The 17443-nt window shown below is 36.5% G+C and overlaps 1 protein-coding gene across 2 annotated transcripts in view; it reads left to right on the forward strand.

Moving 5' to 3' along the window:
* Ca-Ma2d (Ca[2+] channel Muscle-specific alpha2/delta subunit) overlaps positions 1-17443 on the forward strand; it is an 81287-nt gene that overhangs the window by 15021 nt on the left and 48823 nt on the right. Inside the window, exons 2-4 of one of the 2 annotated variants that reach the window (XM_074186367.1) lie at positions 417-498; positions 554-664; positions 8822-9071. The exons of the other annotated variant lie outside the window; for it this stretch is intronic. Coding sequence (XP_074042468.1) covers positions 417-498; positions 554-664; positions 8822-9071 — 443 coding nt within the window. The remainder of the gene's footprint in view (positions 1-416; positions 499-553; positions 665-8821; positions 9072-17443) is intronic. 2 annotated transcript variants of the gene reach the window in all.

A 17443-nucleotide genomic window follows, 5' to 3' on the forward strand; every position in this document is an offset into this window, starting at 1 on the left:
GTCCTCTGATATCAAAATCCGCTAATTCCCAAAAATGTACACAAGTATTATAGTTATGGAAAAACGTTCGAATGATTGTTTAGAACTATATAGAAAAAACAGTTTCTATAAACTTTTTGCCACTAAAAGTAATTTTGAAAAAATTGGAATATCTCCGGAAAAACAGCTCTTCCATTTTCTAAAAAACTTAATCACCTGCAAATATAGTGAGCTCTTATATGTGGTGATAATTTCAAGTGAATATCTCTATTCGTCAGCAGTCGTCGCTGACAAGGACAGGCATTTAAAAAAAAATATGTTTTACGCTGCTCATTTTCCCCAAAGCAACTAAGAGTCTATCTCGTCAAATGAAAAAGTTGAGGTCCGCTGAGAAGATCATAGTATACTACTCCCTGAAGGCCATTCTTTGTTTACAGGGTTTCACAATGGGCAAAATCTCTAGGAAAAGATTTATGGACCATGGGTGAGTCCATTACCCAGTACACCGAAATCAAGCAAGTAAGAATAGGAGCATAAAAATATTGATTGTTTCAATGATGAGCCATTTTTTCAGAAATACACATTCTTGAATGCCAAAATACAGAAAAAAAACCCGGAAGAACTATTAGCTGAAATCAAACTTAACTTCTCCATAATGATAGAGAGAAAAATCAGCGCCATCAAGGTAAGCATGTGATTCAACATAATTTGTGTCCAGAATTCGACCAGCAAATATTATTGAGCTCTTCCTTATTTGCGTGTTAGAGCACAGTCAAGGATGTTGCATTAAAAATCCACTCAGCAATATAATTCTCACACTTACCCATTACAGTCTCAGTACGAAAAAAAAATTTCAAGTATTGAAAATAGTTTTGAAAAACAGTAGTTTGAACTATTTATTATTCCTTCTTTTTTCTGTGTTTCCTCAAAGAGGTGGTATGGAAAAATAACTATAGGTAATGCTTAAATCACCAAAATTAGAAATGATAAGAAATAATATTTTTCTTAATGTTAAAAAAAATATCATCAAAAAAATTTAAAATCACCTACACTAAGTGTCGAATCTAAAATCCAGAAAGGAATGCATTTATTTGACAATTTAAGAAAGTATTAGTTACAAAAGATGTTCAAACTCACAGAAAATTTTTGAATAAGTAGTATCCAGATGGTAATTTTTGTATTCTCATTTAATTGTTCTGGTAAATAAAAGGGTTTTCATTTTTTATTATACCTACATGAGAAAAATATATGCTTTATACTTCCATAGTAGAATCGCACTGAAAAAATAATGAATTATTCATTCTCAGAACGAAACGTCAGAATTCATTTGAAATGGAATCAACTTAATTTATTCTCAGTTATCTAGGAGCCATGAAAATTCAGAATGTGGAGAAAGTATATTTTATTTAAAAATTTGGATTCGAAAATGATATGATAAGCAATAAAAGGTTACTGTTTTTTAAATCCATTTATTGATCCTCCTCATCTTTGACGTAATATATGAGCAAGTAACAAATATATATATATACATATATATATATATATATATATATATATATATATATATATATATATATATATATATATATATATATATATATAGCATATGACGTAATATATATACAGGGTCCTGCAACAGTGGCGCGGTGTTCCATATCTCCATATAGGAAGCAGATAGGAATCTAATTTTCTATAATATTACCTTATTCTGTATCTGTATCTGTAGAGTAGGGAGGGTGAGTGTAAGCCCACGCACTTAGGCCACATGTGACCCATTGTACATCCTCCCGAGGAGTTGTCCTCCTAGGTCGTCGTCCATCCTGTCCTTTCCAGGAAGGTGGACAGGTCGCTGGGAGACATCTCCTTTATATCGGCAGGTGTAGGCCAAGACTCGCCGAACACACACTCTCTTATTGACGATAACTCCGGGCACTCGCACAGGACATGCCTGACAGTCTCATCTTCCTGTTCACACATCCTGCATAGAGGTGTGTCCACTAGCCCCATATTATGTAGGTGTTTCCTTAGCTGACAGTGGCCAGTCAGAAATCCTACTGTAAGGCGTAGATTTTTCCTGGTCATCGCCAGATATTTCTTCGGCGCCAGCTTCCCAGGGTCGCCCAAGGTGATCCTGGCAAGATTACATCCTTTGATTTCATCCCATCTCTTTAGAGATTGAGCATGGGTGTAACTTTTGACTAGTTCCGCAATTGTCGAAGTCATCAGGCCGTGGGTGCCACTTGGTCCTAAAATTCTTAGTCCAGCCGCTTCCTTGGCTAAAGAGTCGGCAATGCGATTACCTTTACTCCTGTTGTGCCCTTTAACCCACCTCAGGATAATGTTATTATCTATCGAGGCTTTGGCTAAATCTTCGTGGCACTCTAGTGCTAGCCCTGAAGTAACACGGTGTCTGTTCAAGGCTAATAGTGCTTGTCTGCTATCAGTGCAGATTGTAATGTTTTTGCCAGAAATTCTTTTCTTGGTTATTTCTTTTGTGGCGATTGAGATACCAGCCAGTTCTGTTTGGACCACGCTGGTATTTCTTCCCATTCCCCACTTAATCCTTAGGCTTAGTGATCTGGAGTACACTCCACATCCTGAGCCTTCTTTGGTTTTTGAGCCATCTGTATAAATCCGTATTGCATTTGTAACATCTGACTCTGTGTTCTGCTTGATTTGTATTTTGTAGAGTTTATTAAACACAAACCTGGGTTCAATTGCATCACTTGTTGCCTGCAGCAGAGGTTGCGCAGTAAGCGCTTTCTGCCACAGGCCCAACCTCAATCGACCCATTCCTACTTCTAGGTTTACACCAGCCGTGTGCAATCGTACCATGGCCATTAACGCAACCTCCTTAACGTACAGGTCCAGAGGGGTCAGACCCGTGATTAATTCCATTGCCGCGGTTGGTGTTGTTCTCATGGCTCCTGTGATGTTTAAACAAGCCAGTCGCTGTATTTGGTATAATTTTTGGATGGCCGTTGCTTGTAGAACTTTAGGTCCCCATGCAATGGCTCCATACGTTAACATAGGTCTTATTATTGCAGTGTAGATCCAGGCGACTACACGGGGTGAAAGACCCCATGCGCGTCCCACTGTCCTCCGACATTGCTCATAAGCCACGTATGCTCTTTTTGCTCTACTCTGTAGATGAGAGTTCCATGTTAGCTTCTTGTCGAGGATAATACCAAGGTATTTCACCTCTTCAGAGAAGTTTTAATATTACCTTATTGCTCGAGCTCGACAAAATAAAAATATTGGCGGTTACAGGGTGTTCGATTTTTTCTGGGCGGATCCCAACTGTGTCTTTTTAAATGGCAACCTATATTTTTTATCGCTTTTTCGGTTTCTTCATAGAAAATAAAATGAACTTTATGTATATCTGCACTTCGAAAATATTGATGGTTTTCGAGATATCTAGCATGACAGGTTTTTTTTTCCAATATTCGTCACTCAGAATATTTGAAATTATAAAGTGGTGCCAAGTCCAGTTGAAATTTTTTTTTGGTCGAATATTCTACATTGGTAACTCTCTCAAACGATATATCTGAAATCGACCTGTGATATACAGGGTATGAAAAACCGCTTGCCAAATATTGTAAATGAAAATTTGCAAAATCTTCCTTATATTAAATGGAACACCCTGTATATTATTGATCCATAAGAAGCGCCAACGAAACCTCTACAAATTTCATTAAGTATTCCCTATGGCTAAGTTCAATAGTTTTTCTTAAATGAGCATTTCTTTCGAAAAATGGTCATTTTTTCAAAGCGAAATCCATTTGACGACTGATAAGAATATACAAAAAATACCCTTTCCTTAAAATATCGCCCATTCCTAAAATTACCTGTTGCTAGATAAACAAGTTGCGAATTACACCACAAAATGGACGTTCTTGAATAGTTACAATAATTTCAAAAATCTCGGAATTTGTGCCATATTCTTTCGGTCTAAAACAACCTTTCAGCGAATGAAATATTTATTGGAAATCAAGTAGTCTGGCAAATGACAGAACAAAATATTTGGCTGCAAATGAATATTGAAATTTTTAGTCAATCGTGAAGTTGAACTGTCGGTATAATTTCATCAGAATGTTGTTATCAAAAAGTGATTTGATTGATATGATTTTCATATTAGGTGAATCAGACAGGAATTGTTTATTGGCAAGTAGAATTTATTCTCAACGGTATCCAGATAGAAGGCATCCAGATGAAAGATCTTTCCGAAAGGTCTTGGGACGATTCGTTGAAACTGGATCTATTAATTATTCCAAACATGAGCGCATCAAGCCAGCTACTAATGAAGATAATGAATTGCAAGTTCTTCTTGCTGTTGAAGAAGATCCTAGTAGGAGTCAACGACAAATTGGGGAAATAGTGGATATAAGTGAGAGATCAGTGCAACGAGTATTGAAGAAACATCGCTTGCATCCATACCACGTTCAGTTACATCAAGAACTACTGTATGCTGATTTCGAGAAAAGAGTGAGATTTTGCAATTGGGCCATGAACAAAATTCGTCGAAACGAATATTTTTTCAATAATATTTTATGGTCGGATGAATCGACATTCCATAAAAATGGATTTGTAAATCGACATAATTACCATTATTATGCGACAGAAAATCCTCACTTATTGAGACAGGTGGATTATCAACATAAGTGGTCGATAAATGTCTGGGGAGGCATCATTGGAGAATATGTAATTGGTCCATACTTTTTTGAGGGACATATGAATGGTGCAATGTATCTCAATTTCTTACGAAATGATTTACCAGGTTTGTTAGATGATATTCCTCTTGACCTCCGCAATAGAATGTGGTTACAACATGATGGTGCACCTGCTCACTATTCGGCAGAAGTGAGAGATCATCTAAATGAAGTATTTCCCAATAAATGGATAGGACGGAATGGGCCTGTACGGTGGCCCGCTAGATCACCAGATTTGACGAAACTAGATTTTTTCTTATGGGGATACATAAAAAATATGGTTTACGTTGAGCCACCAACTTCTCCCGAAAATATGCGACTTAGAATAACGAATGCTTTTCGCAGCATTACACCAGCTGTCTTGCGCAGGGTAGAACAGTCTTTCAAACATAGACTTCAGCTCTGCATTCAAGAAAATGGAAGACATGTTGAACATATTTTATAAAAGTTTCATTATCAACCTTAATTAAACTCTCCCTTTTGTAGTTTTGTAATTTGCCAGTTGACAAATTTGAATATCTAGAACTCAAGCTCTGAATGAATATAATAACATGAAAAAAATAGTTATTTATAATGTTTCTTTCTTTTAACTTGTTTGGTTTGATATTGCACGATTTATGAGTGAAATTCTGCATCCAATGAAAAAATAATTTTCCATATAGCAAAAAGTGATAGGTACATACATTTATTTCGTTAAAAAATATTTGTTTGGACACCTTCTAATGTACAAAATTGAAACAAGATATCTTTCGTATATTTTTATCAGTCGTCAAATGGATTTCGCTTTGAAAAAATGACCATTTTTCGAAAGAAATGCTCATTTAAGAAAAACTATTGAACTTAGCCATAGGGAATACTTAATGAAATTTGTAGAGGTTTCGTTGGCGCTTCTTATGGATCAATAATATACAGGGTGTTCCATTTAATATAAGGAAGATTTTGCAAATTTTCATTTACAATATTTGGCAAGCGGTTTTTCATACCCTGTATATCACAGGTCGATTTCAGATATATCGTTTGAGAGAGTTACCAATGTAGAATATTCGACCAAAAAAAAATTTCAACTGGACTTGGCACCACTTTATAATTTCAAATATTCTGAGTGACGAATATTGGAAAAAAAAAACCTGTCATGCTAGATATCTCGAAAACCATCAATATTTTCGAAGTGTAGATATACATAAAGTTTATTTTATTTTCTATGAAGAAACCGAAAAAGCGATAAAAAATATAGGTTGCCATTTAAAAAGACACAGTTGGGATCCGCCCAGAAAAAATCGAACACCCTGTGTGACCGCCAATATTTTTATTTTGTCGAGCTCGAGCAATAAGGTAATATTATAGAAAATTAGATTCCTATCTGCTTCCTATATAGAGATATGGAACACCGCGCCACTGTTGCAGGACCCTGTATATTACGTCATATGCTATATATATATATATATATATATATATATATATATATATATATATATATATATATATATATATATATATATATATATATATATATATATATATATATATACCTATAAGCAGCAAATGAAAGAGTACTCTTTAAAGTTTGTCCAAGCTTTCGGAAATTTAATAAATTGTTTCCATCATCAGGGATGCTACAATTTGAGGGTGTAAGTAATATTAATATATAATTATGAATGGTTAGACTTACAACTTTTTGAGGATGTTTCATACGATGGTTATGTAAAATATTGGACACAACATGATGGATGAACATTGATACAATACATTTATAAAACTGGTTAAAGGATGTTTAATATTGGATAAAATATTTGTGAAAAACGTTACAGTTTAAAATTATTTTGAAGAAAGAATAATGTCACATGTCGAAATTTCACAAAACATTAATTTGGAAGGATTGACAGATAGTTGACATGACATATGTCAGTAGTTCTAGTGATAAAAGCTGTTACCAACTTTGACTTGTGAAGAATTATTTTTGGAAATTTCTACCTGTGCAGCTTTTTTTTAAGTGAATTTAGGATAATAACATTTGGATTAAAGTATAAAGTACATTATTCTATTAATGCTAGATTGGGTGAATTCATTGAAACATTGTGGAAGTGGAAGTGATGCAATCTATATCTGCATTACCATCGTTACCATCGTTACCATCTGCATATCATCGTTGCATTACCAATGGATTGTACTGAAGAGATTCTTGACACACTTAACAGCTATGATCCTTACATTCAATTTACTATGGAAGCAGAAGACACTGACCACTCCGTGCCATTTCTTGACACAAGGTTCATAAGAACTACCAATAATAATATTGTGATAGATTGGTACAGAAAACCTTGTAGTTCGGGAAGATATATCAACTACTGGTCATATCACAAATATTCGATTAAAGTGAATCTAGTGAAACAAATGAAAAATAGAGTGTTGAAAATCTCTGACATACAATTTCACAAAAAAAATCTTGATAATTCATATCCTTTAAGTATGTTAAAAAATATTTTGTTTAATTCCTCATCCATATCAGACATTAATATAACCTTACCACCAAACCCAAATATAATTGAAAACAATGGAATTAATATTGCTCCAACTCCAGTTTTTTATAGTACTTTACCCTTCATTAAGGAGATCACCCCCAAACTCACTAGAATTTTCAATGAATTACCCAATATTAAAATAGCCACCAAAGCAGTTCTCACGATTAGAACTTTACACACCAGGGTTAAAGATAAACCCCTCATTACTTCTCGAATAAATGTAATATATACTATTCCATGTCAATCGTGCAACAAAATCTATGTTGGTCAAACGTCAAGGACTTTAAGTTCCAGAATAACTTCTCACAAAAGCGATTGTAGACACCATCCTGAAAGATGTGCTCTAGCTGAACATGTCAATAAGTTTGACCACCATATGAATTTTGATGCCACTGAGGTCTTAGCTAGTGAAACACATTTAACAAAAAGGTCCTTTCTTGAAACGACCTTCATTGCTGAAAATAAAAATTGCATCAACAAAAAAACAGATATTAATCATCTTAGTGAGATATATTCCTATCTTTTGACGTTAGATAAAAATCCATATAACAATGTTTAAATGAATTCACCCAATCTAGGATTAATAGAATGATGTACTTTATACTTTAATCCAAATGTTATTATCCTACATTCACTTTAAAAAAAAAGCTGCACAGGTAGAAATTTCCAAAAATAATTCTTTACAAGTCAAAGTTGGTAACAGCTTTTATCACTAGAACCACTGACATATGTCATGTCAACTATCTGTCAATTCTTCCATGTGACATTATTCTTCCTTCAAAATAATTTTAAACTGTAACGTTTTTCAAAAATATTTTATCCAATATTAGACATCCTTTAACCAGTTTTATAAAGGTATTGTATCAATGTTCATCCATTATGTTGTGTCCAATATTTTACGTAACCATCGTATGAAACATCCTCAAAAAGTCTAACCATTCATAATTATATATTGATATTACTTACACCCTCAAATTGTAGCATGTAGATGATGGAAACAATTTATTAAATTTCCGAAAGTTTGGACAAACTTTAAAGAGTACTCTTTCATTTGCTGCTTAGCCCCATTATTTGTTGGTTCCATTCCTAACTAGTCAGCAACGATTATTCTCCTCTATATATATATATATATATATATATATATATATATATATATATATATATATATATATATATGACAGTCTGCAGGTTTTTATGTCTGGCGTTTCGTCTACTACTACGGTAAACATCATCAAAGGCTATCTGGCAACGGTCGCAGTGCCCCAGTTGGTGCTATAGTTGTTATTCCCGTTGAACCAAACGCATTAACTACGAATGAGATAATACATGTTGAGAGCGTGTCCGGCTATAGCTAATTATCGGTTTGTTCTTAGTACAAACTTGTGTTCACAAGACAAATTGTTGACAGAGAACAACAACTCGAGCACCAACTCGGTCACTGAGACTGTTATCATATCGCCTTTGATAATGTCTACCGCAGTAGTAGATGAAACGCCATGCTTAAAACTTGCAGACTACGGCAGAAACCCGAAAGCTTTCACACAGTTATTTCCAGCCGTGAAATTTTACGTTCTTTGATACTTGAAAGTGTTAACTGAAATATTATTATTGCAGTTGATTCAGCAACAGGCGGAAAAATTTGCCGAACAACCCCAAGTCAACATTTCGAAAAAGTTTAAATATTACAGTTCGCGGTTCTCGCCGCTGAAAAACGAGAAGATGGATACGTTTCGGAAGACTATATGGGAGAAGTATAAAGATCGATACAAAAACATGACGCTGAATAATGATACGCATTTTTACAATCTCGCTGTCAACACAAATTATAGTTCAGTCCATGTGCCAATCAATGTTTACGAGCTAGGTGGGTATTTATCACAGTAGGTATTTCAAACATATACTGTATAATGAAAAAACTACCGAAGAAATGTTTAATTCTCTGAAGAGATAAATTATTGTTCTAGAGAGTTGACGGAAAAATAAGAATGAATTATATACCTAACTGAAAATTGTAGGAGTAGAGTGAGACAACCGAGGTTGTCATTTTACTATGGATGATATAGTCAAAAGAATTGTTAAAGTTATACAACACATACAGTTATTTCTTGACTAAGTTATCCCCAGATGATATACTTAGTTTCACAGTTTCTGTGAAATTAAATAAATCAGGTGTTAAATCTTAACGCCACGATATACTTACTCTGTATCCAAGATAAGGATGGCCAGCAAAGAATAAATTTGAAACCAAGACCAGAAATCGAATATACAATTTTCGGCGACACGCTCTGCATGCCAAGTAAGAAGTTTATGCGAACTAATTTTTTTAAATACTCAAGGTAGCAATATTTCACATCTGGTGAAGATTCAACATAATTTTGATTTCCTGAGCGATTGAGTAAATGCAAAAACTCCCTCTTTTCAACTATGCTTTTAGGAGGGCAGAAAGAGCCATCGAAGAATAATTCAAAGAATCCAAGGTCAAACAATGACAATCTGCATCGAAATTTTTAGGGTCCCGCTCATTATCAGTTCGGGGTTGATTTCAAATTTGGCCGCGGTGATATTGCGCTCGACTCACGATCGGAAGGCCGTGGGTTCGATTCCTGCCTCGACTAGATATTTTTCTTGAGAGAATTTATCTGGTTGAAGCTGGGATGATTCTGCAACCGTGTTAGGAATCACACGTTAAAAGGTAAGACCTCGTTAGTCCTTAGCTCACACAAGTTTCTCAACTTCTGAAAGTTGTCGTTCGTATGGGAGCGACAGCTGATTAACAGAAAAACAGATTTTTTTTAAAACTTGATCTAGGAAAAACTGATGATCAAATCCTTGTCTGTTCTGTGTTAGGACAACGATATTTTTGAAAAGTACTCGTTAATTTGGAGCAACGGTCGGCAATAGGCGGACCGCGGTCCGCGAAAATTCGAACATCGGACCGCTAAATATTGTAACGTGTTATATACCAAGTATAAACATGAATACGCAGATAAGGTATACTATACCTTTATTAATTGAAGTAATTAATTAAGTATGTACATATTTTATTTCAAGTTGCCTAGTCAACCTGTTTCACAAGTACCTACAACTGATATGGTTTTATCAGTTTCCTATCTATTCTGTGTGTATGTGTCTTTGTGCGCGCTTGCCACTATTTTGTTTGGTTGAAACAAGCGCGAACGAGTATCAAAATCGGAGGTGTGGGAGTGTGGGCGGCGGAAGCACATTGTCAATCGTAGCGCAAACCTCGGAGCAACCATTTATTTGTTTTGTGATTTTTCGCGTTTTCATAATATTTTCGTACGTGGATTCTAAAAAGCGTGAGGTGGACAGTGAGAATAGGATGTTTCTGGCAGAATGGACTGAATAATATTGTTTTACGCTGCCTAATAGGTGTGAAGCGGTTCCAGTGTGCCTTAAATGCAATAAAACTGTCACCATTATTAAGAGTGATAATTTGAAGCGACACTACGAAACAACTCAACAGCAGTTTCACAAAAACTTTCCTATTGGCAGTAAGGCTCTTAAAAAAAACTTCAATCTCTGTTCTCACAAAAAAAGTACAAAGTTACTAGTTCGTTGCATAAGCGAGCAAAAAAAATCCACAGAAGCAGTGCTACGTGTGTGCTGGACGCTTAATAAACAGCAGAAACCATTTTCAGATTCTGAGATGGTGAAAAAATGTATGTTAGTAGTAGTCACGTCACATTTTGAAGAAGAAAAGAATTCGCTGCATTTCAAAATATTCCATTATCAGCGAGAAGTAATACACGAAAAACGGAAATTTTTGCTACTGATATTAAAAATACTCTTCTTGAACATCTGTAAAAGGCACCTTGCTATGCCATAGCATTTGATGAATCATGTGACATTGTTGATGATGCACAAATGTCTATTTTCGTAAGATTTCTTGATAGAGTGTCAGATTTTTAGGAAAGAGTCGCTAGAAATATTGCCGTTGAAAGGTTACACTCGAGGAGAAGATTTATTCAAGGTCATTGATGAATTTATTACTAAATCTAACATTAGTGAAGATAAAATGGTATCGCTTTCAACTGACGGGGCCCCAGCAATGATTGGCAAAGAAAAAGGTATAGTAAAGAGAATCAGGAATAAAAACTCATGTCTAATATCGTATCAGTGCATAATTCAAAGGGCTGCCTTTGTGGAAAACTTAGTACTACTACACTCAAAGAAGTGATGGAGAGCTTAGTCAAGTTGATTAATTTTATGAGATCTCATTCTGCATCTGCAGCACCGACATTTCAAGGAGTTTCTTTCTGACAGCGTATTCTGACTCAACTGCAACACGACAAAATGTTCGGTGGCTAAGTAAAGGTCAAGTTATTGAATGTTTCTGGCTGATAAAAGAAGAAGTAACCTCCTTCTTGCACAACTCAGATACGTAGGGAGCCAGAAAGCACAAAGAAGCGTAATATGCTGGGCATGTCTGCTTTTAGTCGCAAGCTGGATATCTTTAAAAAAGATATTACAAGACAAGAATGTATTCATATTCCGACAATTCCTTAATATAAAAAAAACTTTGAAGAAGACATTGCAGAAGAAGATATCTTTCGAGATTAAAGGACGGCCGCCTAAAGACACACTTCGAATTTGCTATTCGTCTCGAGAACCAAACTATAAAAAAGTGGCTCGAAATCATCAGTGTAATTTCTCACAATAATTTTAGGTCTTGTGTTTTATAATTCATATAATAATACGTAGGTAGCACTTGATTTTTATCAGTTGTTTTTTCTGGACCTCGTAAAAATTTTCCCACAGTTACCGGACCCCACCTAAAACTACATGCCAACCCCTGATTTGGAGTATACTCTACGATTTCAACAGATTTTAACAGAATATATCAAAGATGTTGATTTTTGAAACCTGTAATCTAACCCCACATATGTTACACACGTTAATCTTACTGTTCATATAAGTCGAACAACACTGTGCAAACACAGATATTTGATCCATCTAAAAGGGATCTATTCTCACGTTTCTTCTCCTGTCTAGTCTCAAAGTCGTAAAATATTGTTCTTCTGTGAACTGGCATCTGTCTGCGTATACCTCAAATACCCTGCCGTTTGATGGGTAAGACATAATATCCTGAATGATACTCCGCAGAAATGTGCTCGTGCTCAAAATTTGGATTTTGAAGAAGTTCTGCCTTTTGGAGAAACGAATACAGTGGATATATTTCATCCTAATATCCTTTTCACAAGATGAGATCTCTGACAAGCATACGCCGTTACAAATTATCTATGAAGTTTTAGGGTACATGAAATTCTTCGCAGAAATGAGCACCGCAGAATGCTGCAGTGGGCAAAGTTTGAACACTGTAGTGTCCTTCGCGATACATAAGATTCAGGTTTTTGGAAGAATCATTTGAATCTTCAAATAGAATGTATCGAACTTTGTTGCCTTATTTGTAAACAATAATGCGGTAATATTTGAGGTGTGCTTGAAATTGTTGATGCTCGGGTTTGCCACATTCTTCGGAAGGAACACATACAGATGACACTTTCATGAGCTCTTGTGTTCTTAATGTCTAAATTTTTTTCTGTATCGTTACGAATTTTTCGAAAGTGTGGAACTTTGTCAATGTCAGTCATAGCAAAAACAAGGGCGTGAGGTGATTTCAGTAACGATAGTCCTATTTCTCTCACGGCATTCCTCAACGAAAATATTGTAATTTTTGCTTCAGTATTGAAACCTGATGAGATGAATTGATGAATGGGTGATATTTTATCCCAAATTTCCACGAAGGTGATTTCACTCGCATATCTAAATGGCATCTAGCCCTCACCACGGGCAAAGTTTTTAAAACTAAAAGTGAATGTGACTTGGTCTGGGTTCCAACCCTCCGACCCCTTTTTCGACAATAGCTTCGATAGCATCCTTCACACAAGAGGTTCGCAAAATCTCCAACTATTTCAATTTTCTTCATTTCGAACGTTTTTGTTTTTTTTTTCTATAAGAGAAAAGTGCATATTGTATAATTTTCATTTCATAATTTCATTTTTGTCCCATCTAGTGATAAGATAATCAAATACTTCCTGTAGTGATTGATTTTTCAATTATTTTTTAAATGAGCAATTAGGTATAAGCAATAACGAGCGTATATTGAAAAGTTAAGATCTTGTTAATCAATAGATTAAACTGTTTTTCCATGAATTCCCATACCAATAACGATGAAAAATCCTGTTTTGAAACTCCTGTTTTAATATATGTATAGCATATGTATAATATATGACGTAGGTAATATTTCAGAATATTTCAAACCCTTTTCTTTGTGAAGGTTCATTTAAAAAATCCCTTTATATGGGTGAAGTGTCAATGAAAATTCATGTTTTCGTTTCTATTTGAAAAGAGATACAGCGCATGGAGTGAAATAATTGTGTTATTAGGAAAGGAAAAAGCTTTACACATGCTAATTGAATGAATAGGAATACCTTGTTTCGTTAGGTTAGTTATTTAATTTTCAAAGTTGTTGACCATATCACATCAAATATAATCTATCAAGGGTATGAAATGTAATTTAATACCACACTAGAAACAAACTTTAATGAAAGTTAACCGTTCTTACAGGCTAATAAACATACATTTGTTGTGAATCATGCCATAAAGAAAATAACGCCGGCCGCCACTGTTAGCCATAAACCGATTGTAAGGTGGCTAAGTGCGCACCCAATCTCACGGACTTTTCGCGAATGTTCGATGTTCGCTGCCATTCTAGATGTTACAAGAATAATGCTACCGCGGCTTCGATGGAATTCCGCCAAATATAAACACGATCCATTGGCCTGTTGAGACAGTCAAGTTGAAGTAACAGTGCGGTACGCGAAGCGATCTAATAAGGCGACATACATTTGAATAATAGTTGAAGTTTGAGTTAAACTGTTTTGTTGTATTGAAAAGGAAATAAAGTTAAAATTATACAGTGTTGTCAATTATTGGTAAACTCATGGAGAAAAACGTAACATTTGATGTCGGAAGTGGAATAATTGACTGAATATTTTCTGTTTTATGGTAAAAACAAGGAGTGTCGACTACGTCGAAATGGAAGAACTTAAGAAAATGTTCAAGGCTTTGCAAGCGGACCTGGCGGAGAATGAAAATTGCAGAAGAGAGGAAGATGAACGCAGAAAAAAGCAAGAACAATTAGGCCGAAATGAAGAAGATGAACGAAGGAGAAAAGAAGAACGATTGCACCAAAATGGAAAAACAGATGTACCTTCATTTATTTGAAGATTCAAAATCTTCCTAAGTGAGTAAAGGGGAGGAACAACAATTCATTCGGGAGGAATTTGGAAAAGTGTTTCCGGAACTTTGGAAAGAATCACCGGTCTACCGAGCTTAACAGAAGATGAGTACTCAAGGTCCATCAGAGAGTCTGCAGGAGTTTGGGGCTGGAGAAAAAAGATTGGTGAGACTTGCCTACCCGAAAACACCTGATAACTTCATTCACTGGATTTGTGTCCATAGTTTCATCGATGGGGTTCGTGACACAGAGCTACAGAAGTCACTGAGGATGGCACGCCATAAAAATTGGATGAAGCCATCATATATGCCTTAGAATTTGAAGCTGACAAAAATGCTTCCGGACAAGAGCGGATATTTTTAGTGAGTACCATTAATGAAAAGGAAGACGAAGAAAAATAAGCACTCATGGTAGGTCTAGTACAACTTCTGAAGAAATATTTGATGAATGGAACTGCAGCCAAAGCATGAGAGCGGCCTAAATGTTATAACTGCGGCAGAGAAAGACATTTAAGGTGGGACTGTCGATCACGTCCAACATCTGACGAGAGAAGAGACTGGCGTTTGAGATCATCCCAACCGGAGCGTCGGCTTTTGAAAAAACCAAATTGAGCCAGCGTTAAGAGAAGTACATTGGCTGCTGCATCCCCATCCCAGTAACATCTTAGTTGTCGACGGATTGCTAAATAATCACCAGTGCCTTTTCACCGTCGATACTGAAGCAACGAGGTCAGTAATGAGAGCCAACAAGGTATCAGTGGCCAACATCGTCGACGAGTTCATTTTAGGACTAGACGTCATGTCCCCTTACGGATTCGTGGTGGACATGAGGAACAAACTGTGGGAAGTTGGAAACGAAGAAATTCTACTCAACGTGCCCTCTCAGCCACATGACAGCACCAAGGTGGTCATACTGAAAGATTCCAGAATCTTTCCCAATACCAAAAAAATCATTCAAGCGGAAATTGCTGGACCAGGCGACTTGGGCACACCATTGATAGAGCCATCTGACGGCTCTGAAGCAGAAATTTTCAGACCATTCCAGTAAGAATAATTATAATCAACCCCAATAATAACAAGGTGATTCTCAAGGAAGGGTAAGTTAATAGGCACCTGCGAACCGATCGTGAAAATTGCAAGAATCGAGAAAGAAGTCCCTCTATAGCGTTCTCAAGAACCCAATGGATCTCATCGACTCTTTCAAGAAGACGTGGAGCGATCTGTCTGAAGAAGAACTATGCAAGGCAACTCGATTCGTAGATGAAGAGAACGATATGTTTGTGAAGGGCAAAATCATTGATCGAACAAGTTTAGTTCAACATTTCAGTTCAACATTTAAGTTCAACATCAGATCGATATTGGTGATGCCAACCCCATATGTCAACCACCGAGAATACTTCTCTCCGCAAAGCAAGACGAAGCTGCATACATTGTTGAGGACATGTTGGAGAAAAGAGTAATCGAGCAAGCAAACAGCCCCTGATCGTCACCTGTAGGTTGGTGACTATAAAAGATGGATCGACGAGATTTTGCGTAGACTTCAGGAGGCTATATGATGTCACCAGAAAGGACAGTTACCCTCTCCCTAGACAGTTACCCCTGGTGGCTGTTCGCCTCGAAGATAAAGAGAAGACTACCTTCCCACCGGCAATGGATTATACCAGTTTATGTTTAGACCGTTCGGATTATGCAATGCACCCGCAACATTTGAACGCTTAATGAAGTTGGTGTTGCGAGAACTTACCTGGAAAACATCATAGTCACCGGAAAAAGTTTTGACGAACATCTATCAAACTTAAGAAGTGTTTTCACGGGGCTGCGAAATGGCCATTTTCTGATCAATCCCAAGAAGTGCTGTCTCTTCTAGGAAGAGGTGAATTTCTTGGGACACGTTGTGTTTTCAGAAGGACTTGAAACGGATCCAAAGAAAATCAAGGCAGTGCAAGAATGGCCAACTCCGAAGGACTATTAGGACTCCGTAGTTATTAATGGCGTTTCGTGAAAGACTTTGGGAACATTTACAGACTGTTGCATAGATTGACTAAAAGGAGAACCCTTTTCGTTTGATCCCCAGACGTGAAAGAATGGTGTACGCGCTGTGACCTATGCTCTTCGAGAAATGGTCTGAAGACAAAGCAAAGAGGGAAGTTGAAGCAATACCAAAGTGGGTGATCTTTCGAGAGAATTGCAGTTGACATTCTGGGACCACTCTCTATGACCACATCCGGTAACAAGTCCCTCATGGTTGTGATGGATTACTTTTTCAAATGGCCCGAAGTAGTAGCCTTTCCCAACCAAGAGGATAAAACGGTGGCAGAAGCCCTGATGCAGAAAGTAAGTGTCAGACACGGAGTACCCCAGCAACAACATCGTATCAGGGCCACAACTTCGAATTGGATTTATGGAAAGAAATGATGACTTTGTTGGGAATGAAGAAGTCAAGAACAACTGCTTTTCCCCTACCATTCGATGGATTGGTCGAGAGGCATAATCGCACCATAAATACCTCTCGATATTTGTCTCCGAAAACCAAAGAGACTGGAATAAATTGGTTCCTCTCTTTCTGTTGGCATACAGAAGCTCCCAAAATGACGCGACAGGTTACATACCATCCATGTTGTTAACTGGTATGGAACTGAAGCTTCCGATAGATGTATTGTGTGGCAGTATTTTCGATGAATCTCAAGAAATACCTCTTTCAGAGTATGTGAATCACCTAAAGGAGAGACTGGAAATTATACACGAATTTGTCAGAATCAAATTACAGCTTTCCAGCGATAAGATGAAGATAAGATTTGACGGAAAGTCGCTGCTGGTGAGTTCTAAGGAGGGCGATGCAGTGTGGCTCTACCAACTCTAACATCGGAAATGTGTATCAAATTGCAGAGACCATGGCAAGGACCTCACTTGGCAACCAAAACGATCAACAATCTGCTGTGTAGAATCCAATTGTCACCCAGAAGCAAGTATAAAGTT

This window comes from Leptinotarsa decemlineata, unplaced genomic scaffold, assembly GCF_025532065.1.
Source record: "Leptinotarsa decemlineata unplaced genomic scaffold, Ldec_3_MD MMD2_tig00078422_RagTag_RagTag, whole genome shotgun sequence".
In the NCBI taxonomy this organism is placed as follows: domain Eukaryota; kingdom Metazoa; phylum Arthropoda; class Insecta; order Coleoptera; family Chrysomelidae; genus Leptinotarsa; species Leptinotarsa decemlineata.